General features: G+C 39.3%; 1 protein-coding gene across 2 annotated transcripts in view; it reads right to left on the bottom strand.

Annotated features, from left to right (window-relative positions):
• FMN2 (formin 2) overlaps positions 1-20,618 on the bottom strand; it is a 266,913-nt gene that overhangs the window by 115,136 nt on the left and 131,159 nt on the right. For both annotated transcript variants that reach the window (XM_053912937.2, XM_053912938.1), the window contains one exon: positions 13,425-13,486. In XM_053912937.2, coding sequence (XP_053768912.1) covers positions 13,425-13,486 — 62 coding nt within the window. The remainder of the gene's footprint in view (positions 1-13,424; positions 13,487-20,618) is intronic.

Below are 20,618 nucleotides of genomic sequence, written 5' to 3'. Positions count from 1 at the left end.
GAATAAAGTCTCTCTTCCCTCATGCACCCCAAACTGGGGACTCCTTTTCGTGTTGATCGGTGGTGACAACCTGCAGTGGACCCAGTCCATAAACATTTGTGCCCCCAGCTACAGATGGATGCCACATCTCCCCTCCCCCAAACACCTCAGCTGCATGGTCTTTTTAGGGGATGGGACTTAAAGTGCCTTATCTTTTGTGTTCGATTATTATTTAATTAAGTGTTAGCACTTGAATTCTTATATAATAATTAAATATTTATGCATATTTTAGCTGTCCAACAAAGGTATATTTTCCTTCTGGGAGCAGGGGGTGGGAACCAGCACATTTCCTAGATGTGCGCTATGTTCAAAGACATGAGTTGGAAAAGAAAACATGTAAGCATGAAGTATTTTTCAAGGTATTAATACAGACTATAATTTTATATATTATTTTAAATATTTAGTTAAATATTAAATACTATATTTTAATACACATGGGATTTCCAGAAATGGAGTCATCAGACATATGTTTAAAAAAACATATTTCAACTTGACCAAGTGTTTGCCATTTTGGAAAATTCTATTACGCCATTTTTAGCTACTGTAGTGCATTTCAAGGTGATTATAATAAAAGGACAAATATCTGTCTACTTCATTGTATCTTCTAGCTCAATCATGTCTAAGCATTTACATAACTAAATGGATAATATTATATATTACTTTGTGATTTCTACTTTACATTATACTGCAGACATTATATGATTTAAGTTATATATGTAGATTGAATTACCCATTGATTTCTTTTCAGGCTGGCAAAGAAAACTTTATAAATATCTGTTAGAATAAGGACGCACTGGATGCCCAGAACTGAGAATTAGTGGCCTGGTCTAACGGTCCCCACCCAGGATGACTCATCCTTCTGCAGGCCGCTCACTTAGTAAGGAGATTCCAAAAGGAAAGGTTAGGTGATAACAATGGTAGTCTAAAGAGCCTAAAAAGTAAATGTTGCAATGTTAAATGACATAGTAACTTTTGGGGATTCATTTCTACATTGGATCTAGTAATTTAAAATAAGATGAATAGTTGGCTGGGGAAAAGGGGTCAGGAGCAGGAAGAGGTGGTTCAAAAAAAGGAAAAACTGGTCCTCGGATTTAACTTCGTGGAACATCTGATCACAGTTACTCTTTTGTCCTTGAAACATATGCCGTCATTGAAGTGATGCTGATGGAAGGAGACCTGTGTTGGGCTGGGGAACACACAGTACACGGTGCACGGATGATGTGTTATAGAACTGTACACCTGAAACCTGTAATATTTTATTAACCAATGTCACCCCAATAAATAAAAAAATAACAATCAAAACCTTGATATTTTAAAAGGTATTCTACTCAAGAGCACTTGTCAAGGCTAGTGTTATAAATACCATAAATAACTGTTTGCATTCTCTTGATAAATAATTTTTGTACTGCTTACTGTGTCCCAAGGCAATAACACTAAGGAAAAAAGAACTCTCGTGATATTGGAAAGGACGAGAATAAAGAACAGTGCGTATGCATGGAATATCTCAGCTAAATGCTCTAAAGGGAAGGTCTTTAAGAGCCTGTAACAGGAGAATTCAGGACAGAGACGAATTCCTAAGGAGGGAGGGCATGAGAACTAGAGGTTCAGTAATGTTTACGAGGAGGAGATGGTAAGTAGAAATTTCCTGTCTGAAAGAACAGCTTTTGTCAATGCTCCTGTTCCAGAGGTGGGATCTAGGAGAGTTTGAGAAGCAGAGAGGCCAGGTGGCTGGAGGGCAAACAGCTGGGAGCTTGCTGCAGATGGTGTAGTGGAGAGGCCACAGTTTCGCAAGGCCAGACCATGCCAAACGAAAACCAAATGTGAAAAAGGAGCGCTCAGAGAACCTACCTGCACACAGTAAATAGCCATCCGCTGTACAAGCTGACGGTGAACATAGAAACGTTAACTGTTCTCCAACAAGTCGACCTTTTGAATATCACCAAATTGCAATCTCATATTAAAACAAGATGAAAAATGAACATGAACAGTCATGTGGTATTTATTTCCTCCTATTCCCAGGGCAGCGGTGTTAATCCTTTTAACTTTCATTTGTCGGGAACGCGCTGGAGATAGCCGCCCCATCTAAAAGGAGCAGGGCTGTGAGAGTCAGTCAGTGATTTTTACGACTTGGCAGGCGGCATCACATCCTCGATGTACAAGGAAGAAATGTAATTTCTGGTTTTTATTAAGGCTATGGAGTCAATCTGTAAGTGATTCAAGATCTAAAGCTTTTCATTTTTAATTCTGAAATTCACCTTAAGCTCATGTAGAGTTGAAAATAAGCTCATCTGCCGGGATTCCATGAAGCAACTCAATAAAACAATGAGACAGGCGAGCATGGTCGTTTTAAAACAGCTGTGTGGAAAAAAGTCGATACTCCTCTCACATTTGTTCAAAGAAACGAATCATTAAATGTTGCTCAAAATATGAATCAATTAAACACCTCTAGGAAGTTATGGGAACACAGATGGTTAATCCAATTCACTTTCCTTAATGTAATACGGTATGCGCTTTTGAGGGTGCTATCGTGTGACCTGCGTCCTGTCCTTCTCCCAGATTAAAGTGTGTGGTACCTCAACTACATCCTAAGTAAAGGTTACAAAGACTATAAAGGATGCCTGTGAAATCCAATCCTGAGAGGTGTAAATGTAAGCCTCTCATCCTTTCAGCCCTACCTGGGGTTTTTTTCTCCTAATTGGATTAGAGTTGTTTAATTCCAAAAGGGTGTGGAATTTTTTTCCCCCTTCCAATCCTTTACAAATTTTTTTTTTCTTCTACTGAACTTCCAATAGGATTCACTTCCAGGGTTTAGTTTTCTTTTAATATTTAAGATATTTTTTTGTTTCTTGAATATGAAATAAGGGAAGAATTGAACTATTATTTGAAAATCACAACTCAACTCATTGTTATACGTGGACATTTTCAGACACATATTTTGACTTGATGTGAATCATTCAACACACTAAAAAGAAACAGGAATTGACCTCAACTAGTCCTCCATTCCCCATTCCACAGCCCATCACTTCCCACCCACTTACAAACTCACTGTGCCACATGTAGAGAGTCCACGTATATTAAAAATCAGAAGCAAAAGACACATTTAACTAACTGTATATGTTATATACTACTCATAAGGAGCCTCTACTATCTGAACTCAATAGTAGTCAACCACCCTGAATAAACTATAACGTTCTGGGTTTTGAAAACTTAGAAGTTTGTACTGTGTTTAGTAACTATGTAGTTTCACTAGGTTTTGATTCCTCAGTAAACAGGAATCGGGCCCTCGGGATTGTGCTTTTTGAAATTAGGGTGTGTTTAGATTTGGAGACTGCCCAAAATTCATTCACATCTAGAAGAGAAAGCTCCCTGCCAAACATATGCAATTAGGGGAGAAAAAAAGTTATATTCTAAATAAGGTTTGTATAACAAATACTTCCATCTGTTTCACAGAGATCAAATACAACTACTTTAAGCCAGCCCATGCTATCTAAGCATCTGGCAAAAGGGAAAGCATGCATGTATGGGAAAGGCTTCAGGTTAGTTATGCTGCTTTGTCCTCGAGGAGAAGCAGTGGAATGCTAAATAAGATTATTCCTCATGTATTTCATAACAAAGAACTGAGTTTAAACATTCAACTCCCGTTTATTTTTTCTAGATAAAATTTTCTAGATACAATTTAAATGTTCCCTCAAATACCATTATTAAACAGTGAAGGCAAAATTAAGATTCCATTCCTATACCTCCCAAATACTATTTCAGACATGAAATAATAGCTAGTTATGCCAACACAATGAAGTTTGAAACATTTCCAAGGAGAACTCAAGCCAAGTCCAAGCACACACGTGTCACTTTTTCCTTCTGGAGATGCCTTTATAGGAGCAAGACTCACATGATATGGGGTGACAAGTTATCTGTGAATTCCATGCCAAATAAAAGCAAACTTCTCCAGTCCTCTACCTTCCCTATGGTCTGAACTAGTTACTGACTCTCAGTGCCCAATTTACTCCATTGAACCTACTCCGAGGTAGGTAATGGATGGGCTCTTCAAATTTCTTCCTTTATAATGAACGCAATGTTAGGTTCTTCCAGTAGGAGGTGCTGGAAGGACACTGAGGAAGCAAGGGGGCTCTGATCCCAGATTGTGGCGGGCAATTATTTGCCTCTTCTTCCTCCTGCTACACAGTGACTCAGAAGTGTGGCTGAGTGAGGACATCTGGGGGTCCTCTGTCCCAGCCACAGCCACAGTAGTACCCCCAGAGTGTGCAGAACCTCACGGCAGCCTTGAAGTCCTAGCCTAGGCCTGGTGACTTCTACATTCCTTATATGGATGCCGTGCGCTGTACACCAGCACCAGCCATCGCTCACCTGTACCCTGTGGCTTGTTTTCTGTGCGGTGGGCTTCATGCCCCATGCAGCATCGTGAACCCCGCAGGCTGTGGCACACCTGCTGCCCAGAAGTTTGTTTCCTGCTGCCAAAGGACTGGGGACTGGCCGTGGCCCAGGCAAGCCAGCGGGCTGCAGCCACACCTTCTCCAGGAAGCGCTGCACAGCGGCCTTAGGGACTCTCCCTTAGGAGCCCCCTGCCAAGTTTATCCTTCCTCAATTAGTCTCCCTCAGCCTTAGGGTACCAGTTAGTTATCTTCACATCCTTGCATGTTCCCATCACAGAGAAGCCACTCATTATAATACACCTCCCTGTTTACATTATTCTGTAGTTTCTGTCCCCCTACTGGGACCAGATCGATAGACCAGAGCCTCCTAATAACACTCAGAGACCCACGTCCCACTTTCTGTCTTGAGCCTACGAAGTTCCTATTTCCACACATTGATTGAATGAGTGGATAACTCAAACCAAACTTGACCACGGCAGATTTTTCCCATCACTTCCACATACCAGTTAATGGCACCCCGCGGTTCCCATCGCTCCGGCCAAAATCCTTGGGGTCACCCTCAGCTGTTTTCTCACAGTGCACATGCAAACTATTTACAGATTCTATTGACCTATTGTTCAAACTATTTCCAGAATCCTCTCTCCAGCTCCACTGCTGTCTCTGACGTTTCACCTTGCCTGGCCGTGATCTATTCTTCAGTAGTCAAAGCTTTCCTTCTAAAACATGAATCCTCTGATCCCCTGTGTTAACTTCCCATTTTACTCAGAGTTGGTCAAAATCTTACAAAGGCTTAAAGGCTCCAGCAGGGCTGGTCCCTTCCACACGTGTCCGATTACATGTCCTTCCCTTGCACCATTTCCTTTGGGCCTTCCTGCTGTTCCTTCAATACCTCAGGCTTGCTCACACCTCAGGCAGGTGTCATCTGTGAGGTGTGCATGTGGCGCTGTGTCCTCATCTCCTGTAATTGATACTGAAAATGCCATCTTTTAAATAATATTAAAAAATTCTATTACCACATCGGGCAATCGCCATTTTCCTCAAATTGATGTTTTTCTTGTGTCGCACAGAATAGTTTAAAAATATGTAAATGTATCTGTTCTAGAAAATGCTGTTGAAGGACTTTAAATTATAATGAATTATTATAACAGTGGTTCATATACAATTATTATACTAAGTGCCCTAAAATACTAGGATGACATTTTCATGGAATAATTCTTATGCTAAGAACTATAAGTGGAAAAAAATACATAAAAGGGGCTATATATTCAATAATTTTGTAAAAGGCAAAACAGTAACAATATTAAGTTATAAGTATATAATAGATACTTTCCTTGGCATTATATAATACGTATCTTTCTGAAAGTCTGAGTTTATTTGAACTGCACCAATGGTAACCAATGGTAACATTCTCCAAACTCTATTATACTGTTGTGATCACTACATTAATAATTTAACAAAGAAAGAATTCAGTTGAAAATGCCACCCCACCTGATAATTACCATTTAATTAAGCATGTATTATTACTCTGAGAGCTTTACTTTTAACCTGAATAGTTTTAACTGTAACAGCAAAAACTATACTCAACAAAACTGCCCTTCAGAAATAAAGGAGCAATAAAAACCTTCCTAGACAGACAAAAGCTAAGTGAGTTTCTCATCACTTGAAATGTCTTACAGAAATACTAAAGGTATTTCAACTTCAAATGAAAAGACACCAAACAAGAACATATTACATGAGAAAGTATAAAGCTCATTGGTAAAGACAAATACCTAGGCAAACAGAGAAGACCGCAGTACTGAAGCAGTAGTAGGAAAATCACTTTTAATTCTAGTGGTAAGAAAACATAAAAGATAAAGCATTAGAAATATGAACTATAATAATTAATAACACACAAAGGAAAATGAGAAAAGAATTATAGTATATGAATAAAACTTTCCACAACCCCCCTAAGAAACAAACAATGAAACATAAAGGGAGACAGAAAGAAAAAGACAAAACTGTGAGACAAACAGAAAAGAGTTTTAAAAATGGCAATAAATACTTTCCTACCTATAATTACTTTAAGTAAATGACAAGCTCACCAATCCAAAGGCATAGAGTAGCTAAGTGGCCTTAAAAAAAAAAAAACCAAGATTTACCTGTATGCTGTGTGCAAGAGACCCACCTTTAGAAGTAAAGATATATATGGACGGAAAGCAAATCCATGCAAAAAGGCATTCAGTTCCATGCAAACGGTAACCAAGAGTGCAGAGGCAGTTACATTCGCATCAGACAAAGTAGACGTTAAGTCCAAAACTACCACTAAGAGACAGAGAAGGTCATCCGATAATGATGAAAATGGGTCAGTTAGTAAGATATAACATGTGCACCCAATAGCAATATGAGCACCTAAATATATAAAGCAAACACTGATAGCTCTGCAGGGAAAGAAAGACAGAAATGCAATACAGTCACGTGCCAAGACGTGGTAGGGATATGTTCTGAGAAGCGCATCATTAGGTGATTTTCCCGTTGTGCAATTACTGAGTGCCTTTACACAAACCTAGACGGTACAGCCTGCCACACACCTGGACTGGATGGTCCAGCCCATTGCTCCCAGGCTACAGAATCCTTCGCAGCCTGTTACTAAGTCTAGCACAAGAAAAACAGTGCAGCCAAGAGACACGGTGAACACAAGATGCTTGAGGCTGCTGTTGGGATAACGCAATGTGCTGTTTTACAGCAATTCTTTCTAAGTTAGAAAGAGTACATTCTATGAGAACAATGAAAATATAGTAAATACACAAACCATTAACATAGACATTTATTACCACTATCAAGGACACTGGCCTGCACAACTGGCAGCACAGTAGGTTTGTTTACGCGAGCATCATCACAAACATGGGGCAATGTGCTGTGCTACCAAGTCATGACATCACTAGGTGACAGAAATTTATCAGCTCCATTAGAATCCTATGGGACCACTGTATGTGAGCTCAGGTGCTGACCAAAACACCATTATGCAGCATCTGACTATCACAATAGGACACTTCAACAGCCCATTTTCAATAACAAGTGGATCAAGCAGACATAACATCAACAAAGAAACCCTGGACATGATTAACACTGTAGATCAAATGGACCAAACAGACTAATACAGAATCTCCAACCCAACAATAATAAAGTAAACATTCGTCTCAAGCACATGCAAAATATAATATTCTCCAGGATAGATCACATGTTGGAGTTCACAAAACAGCAACAAGTTTTTACAAATTGAAAAAACCTAAAATCTTACCAAATACCTTTGCTAATGAAATTACATGAAACTAGAAATCAATAGCTAAAGGTAAACTGAAAATTTCACCAATAGGTGGGAATTAAGCAACACACTTTGGAATAACCAGTGGGTCAAAGAAGAAATCAGAAGCTAGGGAACATCTTGAGACAACTGAAGTTAGCAAACAGAAGTGCAGTCATAAAAATTAGAACAGAAATAATAAAATAGAATAGAAAAACAAAAGGAAAAAATCAATAAAACTAAGAGTTGGGTTTTTTTAAGATGAAATTGACAACCCTTAGAATAATGAAGAGAAAATGTACAAATAAATACAATCAGAAATGAGAGAGACATAACAACTCATGCCACAAAATAAAAAAGATTGTAAGAGACAACTATAAAAAATTATAAGCCGAAAAAATACATAACTTATAAAGAAAGGATAAATTCTTAGGAACATGTAACCTACTAAGACTAAATCAAAACGAAAAAGACAGTCTGAACACACCTGTAATGACTAAGAAGAATGACGAGTAATCAAAAACCTCCCAACAAATAAAAGCCCAGGACCAGATGGCTTCACTGGCAAATTCTACCAAACATTTCAAACAGAATTAATGCCAATCCTTCTAAAATTCTTCCAAAAACCCGAAGAGGAAAAAATACTTTCAAACACATTTTATGAGGCCAGCATTACCCTAATACCAAAGCCAGACAAAGACACCACAAGTAAAGAAGCCTACAGGCCAATATCCCTGATAAGCATTAGATGTAAAAATCCTCAACAAAATGCTAGCAAACTGAATTCAAACAGATGTAAATATGGGATGCAAGGATGGGTCAATATATAAAAATCAATTAATGTGATGCATCTCATTAACAAAATGAAGGATAAAATCATGTGTCATCACAAGCATTTGAGAAAATTCAATGCCCCTTCACAATAAAAACTTTCAATAAACTAGCAACAGAGGGAAATTAGTCAACATAACAAAGGCCATATATGCCAAGTCCACAGCAAACATACTCAGTGGTGAAACACTGAAAGCTTTTACACTAAGATCAGCACAAGGTGATGATGCCCACTCTTAACACTTCTGTTCAATACAATACTGGACGCGTTATTAGGAAGAAAAGGGAGGAGAGGGGAGAGAAGGAACACAAATCAGAAAGAGAAAGTAAAATCATCTCTGTTTGATGCTAATATGATTTTATACATAGAAAACCCTAACAATTATACAAAAAACCTGCTAGAACTAATAAATTAATTCAGTGAAGTCTGAGGACAATCCCATTTACAATAACATAAAAAATACTTAGGCATAAGCTTGTTAAGGAAGCGAAAGACTTGTATACTAAAAACTGTAAAATATTGGTAAAAAATTAAAGATGACACAAAGAAATAGAAGGACATGTTGTGTACATGGATGGAAAGATGTAATGTGGTTGGGATGTGATACTACCCAAAACAATCTACAGATTCACTGCCATCTCTACCAAAATCCCACTTTTTTTTTTTTACAAAATAAAAAAAGAAATCTAAAATTCATAGGGCTACCCCGAGGTTGAGAAAGTACAGAAGCAGTAGGGAGCTATAACACCTGCACTCAGCACAGCCTTGCCCAGACTCGGCTCCTGCAACAATTAAAGAAGCAGGGCAAGCCACATGTACATCGGGCAGCACCCCCTTACCCCCCACAGATCAGAAAGGCACACAGGAAAGTCACTCAGTCTGGTTAGGCTGCAACCCAGGCTGTGCACATACCCACCCTGACTGCAACTGGTCTGCCCAAACCATTCATCACACAGTCTATAGAGGTAACTTTTTCTAGATGGAGAGAGAGAGCTAATTCATCTAACTCATGGGGACAAACACAGACAGTCAAATAAAATGGGGAAACAGAAGAACATATTCAAAGGACAACAAGAAAAAACTGCAGAAAAACTCTAATGAAATGGAGATAAATAATATGCCTGATAAAGAATTCAAAGAAATGGTCATAAGGATTCTCAACAAACTTGAGAGTAGAATAGGAGAACTGAGAACACTTAAAAAAAGAGTTAGAAAACATAATAAAAAACAATCAAAGTAAAGACTACAATAACTAAAATGAAAAATATATTAGAAGAAATCAGCAGTGGATCAATTAATACAGAAGAATAAATTAGTGACCTGAAAGTAAGAATAGTGAAAATCACATAGTCAGGAGAGCAAAAAAAAGGTTTAAAAATTAGGGCTGTGTAAGGGACCTCTGGGACAACACCAAGCACTCTAACATTTGCATTATAGAGGTTCCAGAAGGAGAAAAGAGAAAGAGCCAAAAAGCATATCTGAAGAAATAATAGCTGAAAATTTTCCTAGTCTGGGAAAGAAAACAGACATCCAGGTACAAGCAGCACAGAGAGTTAGTTCCAAACAAAATAAACCCAAAGTGGCCCACACCAAGACATATTTGAATTAAAACTGCCAAAGTTAAGGATGAAGAGAAAATCTTAAAGGCAACAAGAAGGAAACAGCAAGTCACATACAAGGACAACCCCTTAAGGCTACCCCTGATTTCCCAGAAGCAACTTTATAAGCCAGAAAGGAGTGACAGGAAACATTTGGACTGCTGAAAGAAAGCCTACACCCTATAATACTATATCTGGAAAGGTTATCATTTGGAATTGAAGGAGAGATAAAAGAGTTTCTTAGACAAGCAAAAACTAAAGGAATTTACCATCACTAAACAGGCTTTACAAAAATTTTAAAGGGTCTCCTTTATAAAGAATTGAAAAGGCTATAACCAGAAATAAGAAAATACAAGGGGAAAAAAACTCACTGGTAAGGGCAAATATATAGTAAACATAATGAATCAATCAGTATGTTTATCATTAAAAAGCTTATATGGAGGTTAAAACCTAACAACAGCAAACTTCACTATAAGTACTATAGAATAAACAGGGGATACCCAAAACAAAAAGATACAAAATGTGACATCAAAAACAAAGTGTACTTGAGAAAAATGTGTATCTTGCATTTTGGGAATGAAATGTTCTTAAAATGTCTATTAAGTTGAGCTGGTTTAATGTGGCATTTAAGGTTATCATTTCCTTACCAAATTTCTGCGTGGCTGATTTTCCATCGAGTTGGTCCCCTACTATCATTGTATTGCTGGTAATACCTGTGTTTACGTGCATTAGCATTTGCTTTGTATAAGTAAATGCTCCTATATTGGGTATGTTGACATTTATAATGGTTACATCCTCTTCTTGGATGGATCTCTTTATCATTCTATAATGTCTTCTTTGTCACTTTTCACATTCTATGTTTTAAAGTCTATTTTGTCTGCTAGGAGCATTGCTACCCCAGCTTCCTTTTCCCTTCTATTTTCATGGAATATCCTTTTCCACACCTTTTCTTTCAGGTGTGTCTTTCTTTCAATGTGAAGTGAGTCTCTTGTAGATAGCATAAATGGGTCTTGTTTGGGGGGGGGGTTGTATTCATTCTGCTACCTTATGTCTTTTGATTGGAACATCTAGTATGTTTTCATTTAAAGTTGTTATTGACCAGTATGTTCTTATTGCCATTTTCTTAATTTTTTGGTTGTTTTCTTCTCTTGACCTCTTTTCTTTTGATTTGCTGGTTTTCTGTAGTGTTTAGGTTCCTTTCTCTTTATTTTTGTGTTTTACATAGGTTTTGCTTTGTGGTTATCATGAGGTTAATATATATCTATATATATGTACAGCAGTCTATTTTAGACCAGTCTGAGTACGACTATCATCAAAAAGTCAACAAATAATGTGTTGGCGAGGATGTGGAGGAAAGGGAACCCCTGTGTACTTTTGGTGCAGCCACAATGGGAAACTGTATAGAGAGCTCTCAGAAAGCTAAAATCAGATCTACCACAGGACTCAGCAATTCCGCTCCTCTATTTTCATGGAGCGTGAGGCTAAGGAGACCCAAGTTCTGGGTAGCTATCTAGTTTGTTCAGAAATTTATATGTTGTGAGACTAACTCACTGTGAAAGGCAAATAACTCCCAAATAAAATACTCTAAATCACTGCAAATTAACGTTCCATCATAAATGCAGTTGTCCTTAAGTTTCTGCATTTGTTTCAGTATATAGTTCTGCACATGAATGTACCAGATTAGAATAAGACCTTCATATATCTTTATATAATACACACATACACACATTATGTATATACAGAGACACGTGTATAGATGTTTATACAGGGATGAGCAAAGTAGGCTTACAGTTGTAATACAAATAAATAATACAATAATAACTAATAATACAAAAATAAACTGTTTTGTATACTCGCAGCTGGAAACCTATTTTTGCCAACCCCAGTATAAGGCATGAGCAAGAAAAATATTATATATACACTGACATCATACATTACTATGCCCCGCTGAAGAAATTATTTTACTTGTTATTTCCTCATTTCTTCCATATGACTCTCCTGGTCGGGAAAGGGTTAATATAAGATTCAAGAGAAATGAGAATTCTCTGTACCTCTAAATGATTATGCTTGAAATAACCATTTCACTGGCTTCTTAATATATGGAATACATAATGTATTTTTTTCCAGTTTTCCATCAGGAAGCAAAAACTACATAATAAACCATCTAACCCTTCCCTCTCGGCCTTCATTAATGATCCGGTCTGACAGCCTGGGCTCACTGACTGGGTAGCAACTCTAAGATTGATTGATAGATTCTGAAGTGCACCATGAGAAATCTTTTCTCTTTTCAAGGTATCAATCTCACAGGGGAAACCACGTATACCAAAGCCAAGGGTGGCAAGCAGGGTGAATACACTGTCCACAGGGAATGTTCAGGGAAGACAGTCTGCATTTTGTCTACATGTGTCTCCCACAGCCAGGATTCTTTGACTTGGCAAAGAAAAAGTCAAGGACTGACCGAGGCCATGCTCCCAAGGAGCACAGAAACCTAAAAACCGGGCGGAGCACAGAGGGGATCAGAAACACAATGGAGAAAGACCCAACGTAACGAGAGTGAAAAAGGGCCATTCTGAGACTTTCTCACAGACATAAGCAGAAGCACTGAAGACGGAATTGCTTTCTTATGGCGTAAGTCAATGTTATTTAATGCCATGTCCCAGCTAACACAGTTTCATACATCACTGAACAGACCACCCTTACCAGAGGCCTGGAAGACACCACGCCATGGTAATTCTCCTCTGCTGCCTTCCACTGTTCCTGCCTACTGCTTAGAAGGAAGCCAAAATGCCCTGCCATTCAGTGAAATAAACGGTGGGAGTTTAGAGAAAGGGAACCAAAAAGAATTGAATTCCAACCACAGCACAGCACTAGCCATGTGACCTTGAAGAAGTCATCCAGCCTCCCCATGCCTAGATTTCCTCTGCGTAAAATGGAGAACATAATGGTACCCACCTAGAGTGTTCATGGGAAGGTTAAATACATTAGTGCACAGGACAACACTCCGCTCAAATGAACCTCCACGGAAGCATTCCCTATTATCACAGCTAAAAAGAGGGAACGTGAATGACCTCACGTGCACCATGCTTTGAATCACGATCTTTAAAACTATGAACCGCACACTTGTCCAATACGGTCCTAGACAACATTTGAACAGATCTATACTTACATAAATTCAGTACACTCAGATTAAATTTCCTCCTTAAAGCAACGAGCCTAGATGCTCACAGGGACAAGTATTGCGTATGTATTATATACTCACACTTAAAATTCCTTCTATTACTCACATTCTCATAGAGAGCTTGCAGAGTCTCCAGATCGACCACAGAATTGTCCAAGTTCACAACAGCTGTGGAAAAAAAAAAAAAGAAGGTGAAAGAATATAAGTCAGTTAGCATAAGGCAGCTGTGAGAAGGTATCTGGCTATCCTGAGCAGCAGGGACCGTCTCTAGAATAGTCAGGGTTCACGACCAGGGGGCAGTGGGTGTGGGGCTCTAGTGTCCACTACAAAGACCACGCCCGAGGACTTTCAACGGGGGCAGAGGTAAAGGGTCAGAGCTGCCACTTGCTCCGCAAATACAAAATCTCAGGATATGGCCCAGTCAAATGGCAAAGATAAATGTGAGTGTCTTCCAAGGACCAACTGCCTGAATTTGGAAAATGTGCTTAATACCAGAAAATCAGGCAAATCGCTCCTGCTACTCGCCCGTCCTAGTTTTCCACTGTTCACACCCGCCTATTTATCCAAAGACTTACGACAAAGGTTCATTCTAATCATTAAACTGATGGACTTATTATACAATGAGACACGCATTTCCTGTTATAATTTTAAAATTGTCATACTAAAAGAACGATTCTTGGCTTGGGGTATTGAGATTAGCACAGTGCATTCTTAAAAATCCGCTTTTAGTGTACAAATTACCCGTGCTTCTCCAGGGAAGAAGCAGAATTGATAATCGAAAGTTGGGAGTATGTTCTTAAATGCCCTTTTTGGCCTGAGAATCGTATTGGATTTTGGAGTCAGTGTGTTTTATAGCTCGGTTTGGATGTAAGTAAAGTGAAAGCCTTCTGTGTTACCTACATATATGTGAGTTAGAAATGAGGTGAAGTTGCCGTGATCAGGTATGTGTCGGGTAACCAGCGAAGCTCTTTTGGGATTAAAGATTTTTGGAAGAAAACTCACAAAGTGGGCAATCGCAAATTGGTTGTGTGTGTTTTGGTGACTGGGGCATTTTACATTGTCTTTTCTCTCAAAGTTTTAAGTACACGAGCCATTTTCTAGTCGACTCTGGCAAAACCCCAAGAAGGAATTAAGACAGACAAGTGGGGAACTGAAGCGTACGATGGGTGAGAATGTTAACCAAGATAATCCAGCTTTTCTGCTGGAAGCTGAGAACAGAGCCCATGACTCACCAACAAATATTATAGCAAGTAGAATATGATACTTCTATCCCAATAATATTCTGCTATCTCCATTTCTAAAAAATTAGGTCTCAAATATCAATCTAAGAATTTGATTAAGATTCGCAGACAAATCTTTTCACTCTTTAGACCAGATGAGGCAAACATATGGCAAACTAATGTTTCAAAGTAGTAAAAACACAGCCCAACTAACTTTAACAGTACTTCAAAAATTAAATAAAAGTGATTAACAAATGACTTTCATTACATAAATGATATAACAAAATGCCTAAAACCCAAATACCAATAGCAAGTTCATGTATGAAATTACTCCCTTCAGATTTGAACAGGGTCTAGCCCTTAAAGAAAATCTTAGAGTGAACCCAAAGGTCTTATTTCAAAATTCATTAGCTAATCATCCAGTATTTCTGCATCCCTCTGGCAATCCAGCAAGAGACTGATGGGGAAAACTATACAAGAAATGCTAGTAGTCAACTTAGCAAGCAATTTCATTCTCAGAACAAGAAAAAGAGACACAATAAAATCATTCATACTCAAGTCAAAACTTACAAAAGATACAATTGTCTTCTGACTTTATCCACCATTTTAAAACATAATATTAATCCTACAAGTTTTCCCCACGTGAAACTTTACTTGTGAATCTACTGAGGCCTCTCATTTTTTAAACTCAGGTAGCATCAGATGCTGAAGAATACCTTAATAAATGGCATACAGTCCTAAGCAAGTCCCCAAGTTTCCAATCCACGAAACCTCGTTTTTTAATTATCCACAGAAAACCTCAATAGAAAGCAACTCCATACAATTTTCCTATAGTTGACTTTACACTTGAGAGGTGCTGATATAGCTCAGTAAGAATCAGGGGCGTTGGCGAAACAATATAGTCATGTTTATGTTGCTGAAAATAAGGAAGATTAGATGCTGGCTGATGAATGGATGCAGGGGTAGAGTTCTACATGGGAAGTAAAGGTGAAAGATGTAATTTGGGAAAAGTTCAGAGTGTTGAGGTGCTATATTGCCTCAGTATTCAAAGCACATTTTAATATTTTAGAAATCAGGATTCAGACTAAAACTCACGTGACTAAATTTTTAGTGGCATCTTCCTGGCCGCCCCCCTCCCCCACTTTAAAATCTGTGATGAGGTAGATGATACAGCTTTAACTGTTAAAATTCCAAAATCAAGGAAATAATATAACGCATGCACTCATGTATTCAACAAATATAAGATGTTTCTTATAACTCGGCGACTATCCTAGCTCACTAGACTAGTTAACAGTTTTTGAGTACAATGCTTTGGAATGGGAGATATTGGAGGTGGATACACTCAATTACCCAGCCCTGAAAAGCTGCAAACCACTGGTTATGGGTGCAGGCCACCCAATGCAGATTTCTACTTACGGCCATGGTAAGGGATTTATATAAATATGTACGTGTGCAAAATTCAAGGTGGCAAGGGATTCAAGAAAAAAGATATTCAGAAATCTCAGGTTTTCAATATTTCAACTTTCTTTAAGAGGACACCTGAGTACTGAGATTATACCAAGGTGAGAGAGTCCCTCTATCCCCTCAAAAGGGAATATGATTTTCATGAAATAGTTTCCTGAAGTGGAAGAAACGTAGACCATGGAATCAAAGTCAACTGGGTTTAAATTCACATTTTTATTTGCTGCTACTTTACTTCAAGTTACTTAACTTGGCAAGTTTTAGTTTCTTCATGGGGAGAGCAGAGAAGGGAATAGTAACAAACATTAGCGATGTTTGGATTTTTGTGGGGACCAAAGGCTGTGAGAAGGACCTGGCAGGTGGTTGGTTAATATTCCTTAATACGCCTCATTATCTAACCCAAACTTCACAGGTTCTTTCTTTTCTATCTGCGTGTTAGTGCCCCCCCCATACCAGAGAGGAAAATTCCAACTGCATCTCCTAAGGGTCGGCACTCTTAGCCCGAGGGAAAAACTATCAGAACTAAGCATACGGCCGGAGCTACTGCCACGGGGTGTTTCATTATACTCTTTCTTCTGTACTTCATATTTAAACTACCAAGCATTAGGCTTAGGTTGCAGCACATAAATAAATTCCAAAGTCAGTAATGAATCTTCAATTCACATTACCTTATTCTCTGATATTCAAGTGCATGCTAATGTGATTATACTTCTGGTGAGAGGCCAAGGGTTTCACCCTCACTTCCTACTCGTGGCTCTGAGACACTCAGGAACACGCGTCCTTGTCTGAGATGCATCCCACTCGCACCCCTCCATCCGCCTGCAGGTGTATAGAGCTGTTTTAATGAACTCAGGAGTATCTGTTCTGTTTTAGGGGGAAGGGTGCAAAGATGAAGAAGGTGTTGAGAGAAAACTTGGACTTTTTTAATGCACATTAAAGAGATGATTCATTTATTTGTAAAGTATTCTAACTTTCCAGGATTAAAAGACATGGAGATTTTTACACTTTCTCTAAAAGCTTGTGAGTGACCATGTGTTAATATTCACTCTAGGGTTAAATAGACAGCAATTTTATTTTTTTAGCCTAAAACGCTTTTACAGCACCAAGGATGTGAGGAGGAAGAAGAAGAATATAGTGTTCTTTCTGGCTTTTCCATCAACATGCTGTGTGTCTTTGATGAAAACACAGCTTCTCTGAGGCTTTGTCAAGTGGGATAATAACTCCTTTAGCATATGTTGACCACGTGGATAGAATAAGCCATTTTACAGTAAAAAGGATAATTCAAGAAGCCTTGGAATAATTTAGGTAATTAATTTTAAAATGTGTATTATCTGCAAATATATTGGTTAGAAACTAGAGACTGGGCTGAGAATGTGCTAGATTAAAAGTAGGCTCAGAATTAAACGTTTGCTTTCAGCCACTCAAACTTGCAACCATAAAGAGCTTTTTTCCCCATGAACCCTACTGGTACACACTCACTGAGACACAATGCCTTTTTCATGAAACCGTATTGTTACAAAATGCAGAGTGATACAGCCTGCCTAACACTCACATAGTCGATTTAACCTAAGGTATTAAAAAAGTCTCAAAATACAATATTCAAACAGACCAATCCATTTTCTTTTGACTTTAAAATACCGCATTATACAAAAAGAGTTACACAAAGAGCAATTCAAAACAGCCAGGGGTTAGAGACCCAACACAGGACACAGCTGTGTGCCACACACATGGCATTGTACAGCCAGGTCCACAAGCAGGTGACAGGCATATGTCCACCTCACATTCCCTGGACATTTGGTCTTTGCTGTGAAAGTGTTCTCCGTAGACACCTTCTTCAACACCAGAAATGTGGGATGTGCTTCTTAATTTTTTATTGATTTTGGAGAGAGAGAGAAGAAAGGGGAGAGGGCGGGAGAGAAACATACATCACTCGGGGTATGCTCCACTTAGGTTCGCATTTATTGGTTGATCCTTGCGTGTGCCCTGACTGGAGATTGAACCCGCAACCTTGGTGTATCAAACATGTTTCTTATCCTAACATTAAATCACCCACACACTAGAGCGCCACATAGCATATCTGTCTCAATGTCTCCATGAGAAACAGAATCCTGTGTCCACATTCCCACTAAAGAACTGCGCAGAAGGGACGGGACCACACTGGAAGAGCTTGTGTTAAAAGAAAACTCGTGTAAAACAAGAGTTCACAAAATAATGGTCAAATTTGTAAATGTTTCATGCATTCTGAGTACGCAGAAAAGTAGTTCGCTTTATCGCTGTGATTCGGTATGATATCACTCTTGTTGAGCGCAGCATTGGCAGTCACGGAACACTCTCTTAGTGCCTGGCCTACTCCAATCTTGATTTGTTTGAAATCTGGGGTTCCCACAATGGGACAGGACCAGAGCGGCCTCGGGGCCCCTTCCCTCCATCAGCCCTGAACACTCCACCCAGGCACTGTGTCGTCTTGCCTTAATCCCTTTTCCCTCTGGGGTCCTTTGCTAACCTAGAGGTAGAGATCCCCAAAGGTAGAAGACCTAATGGCATTTATGACCAAGAGTATGAGTTACCCATTTCTGCAGAGCAAATTATACTAAAGCTTAGGGTCTTAAGTATATCATCTCACAACTTCTGTGGGTCAGAAATCTGGGTGCAGCTTAACTGGGTGCCTTTGTTGACTAGGGCTGAGATTTCCTGTGAAGGTTCTGCAGGGGGCGCCGTTCCCAAGGTCACGTGGCTGTCTGCAGGATTCAGTCCCTCACACCGAGAGCAAAACCTCTCCACTGGCTGTTGGCCGAAAGCCTGGCTCAGTTTCTCGCCAGGTGGGTCTCTCCATAGGGCAGCTCACAAGGGAACCAGCTTCCCTCAGAGTGAGCGAAAGGGCACACAAGACAGGGCCCCCTTCGCTTTGTAACCTAATCTTGGAAGTGACCTCTGTTATAGTCTATTCATTGCTAGGTCTACCCCACACGTAAGGGGAGGGGATTACATAAGAGCATGGATACAGGAGGTGGGGGATTGGTGGAGGCCACCTGAGAGTCTGCCCACCACACCACGTCACTAAGTCATGGCTCTCTGTCCCGTGGGCCTCAAATCTCAACTAGTGGTTCTCTACTGCTCTCTACCTCTGTTAATTTTAGTGATGCTTTGCTTTCCTGTTAGGCTCTAAAACCACACAGGACACAAAGAAGCATCATCATTCAGTGGCAAGATGAAATGCCCTAGTTGGGAAAGCTGACTTCTTGTATAGGTGTAGCCTATAGATCAGATAAGGCTCGTAATCTCTGAGACAGAGATTACAGGAGATACGATGAACAGATACACAGAGGCATGAAATAATATGGACATTTACATGATCGTGCCTAATTCACTGCATCTCGAAGAACCTAAGTACACAGGAGGCTTTGGAAAAACAGCTTTGTTCCGTGGTAAAGGTTCCAAAAGGCTGAGGTTAGTGTTCCTGAAAATGAACTACTTTCACTAAACAAACTACACATTCCTTGACATCACCCTTTTATAAACAACCACCTTCACTCTAGCTAACTTCATAGTTCAAAACATAAAACACAGAGGAAAAAATACACGATATCATACCATCATCTGCCAAATAGCCTGGGAAGGCCGTGGTACACAGTGGCCTCTGAAGTCAAACCTCTCCACTGCTTGTTATCAGTGTAACCTAGGGCGTCTCACCTTCCTCACCTGCAAAATGCATCTAAGAAGAGCACCCACCCAACAGGGGGTTAGCAGGAGATCAAATTATACAAGTCAAACACCCGGAAGGAGTGCCAGACCCCTAGCCAACACAGGAAATAATCGGTCATCGTTGTTATCATTCCTAAGCCCACCCTCAACATTCACATACGAGAAATCTTTCACTAGTATCTCTCCAAATCAGTATCTTGATTGAGAGATTTTTAGACAAACTACGTCTGAAAACATTCTTGGAAAAAAAGAACCACGACAGTGTCGGTTGGACTGATGGTAACGTGGGAAACTAAACAAGCAGCCACAGTGAAATCGTCAACACTAATTTTGGTTAAGGTACATGGGAAGCGAACAGCGTCAGCAGAAGCTTAAACACAAAATGAGTGCAAATCAGCCCGTATTTACAGTTCATGCCCTCTCCTCGCAAGAAAGAGTGCAAGGGCTTCAAGAAACCAACTTCACCCCACTTGCAATTCAGAAGCCACAGGAAAAGCTAAGATGAACTTAGCCTTGCAAATTGCTGAGAAGTGAAGGTCTTTGTTGGAGTAGAAACTCATCTTAAGTAACAGATCAGAAACATCTCTCCATTAATACACTGCCAGGCTTGTCATCATATCGTAGCCACGAAGAAGGAAAATGTCCTAAGAGATCTCTTCAAGGAATTGAAAGCAGCTTGTCATTACAGTTTAAAGTCAAGAGAAAGAATATTTTTGAGGTTAATGTCTATTGTACTCGATATTCAGTGAGACAAAAAATTTCACCTTCTGGGGGGAAGTTGTTGCTATTCAATTTATCTGACAATATTTGTTATCTCTTTTGTAAATGCGATATAAAACACTTTCGGGATACGGTGCTTGTGCCTTCCTACCTAGAGGAGCTCACAATAGTGTGAGTGGAAAGACATCAACAAATAA

This window comes from Desmodus rotundus, chromosome 10 (assembly GCF_022682495.2).
Source record: "Desmodus rotundus isolate HL8 chromosome 10, HLdesRot8A.1, whole genome shotgun sequence".
NCBI classification, from domain to species: domain Eukaryota; kingdom Metazoa; phylum Chordata; class Mammalia; order Chiroptera; family Phyllostomidae; genus Desmodus; species Desmodus rotundus.
This window is presented reverse-complemented; position numbering and strand designations above follow the sequence as displayed.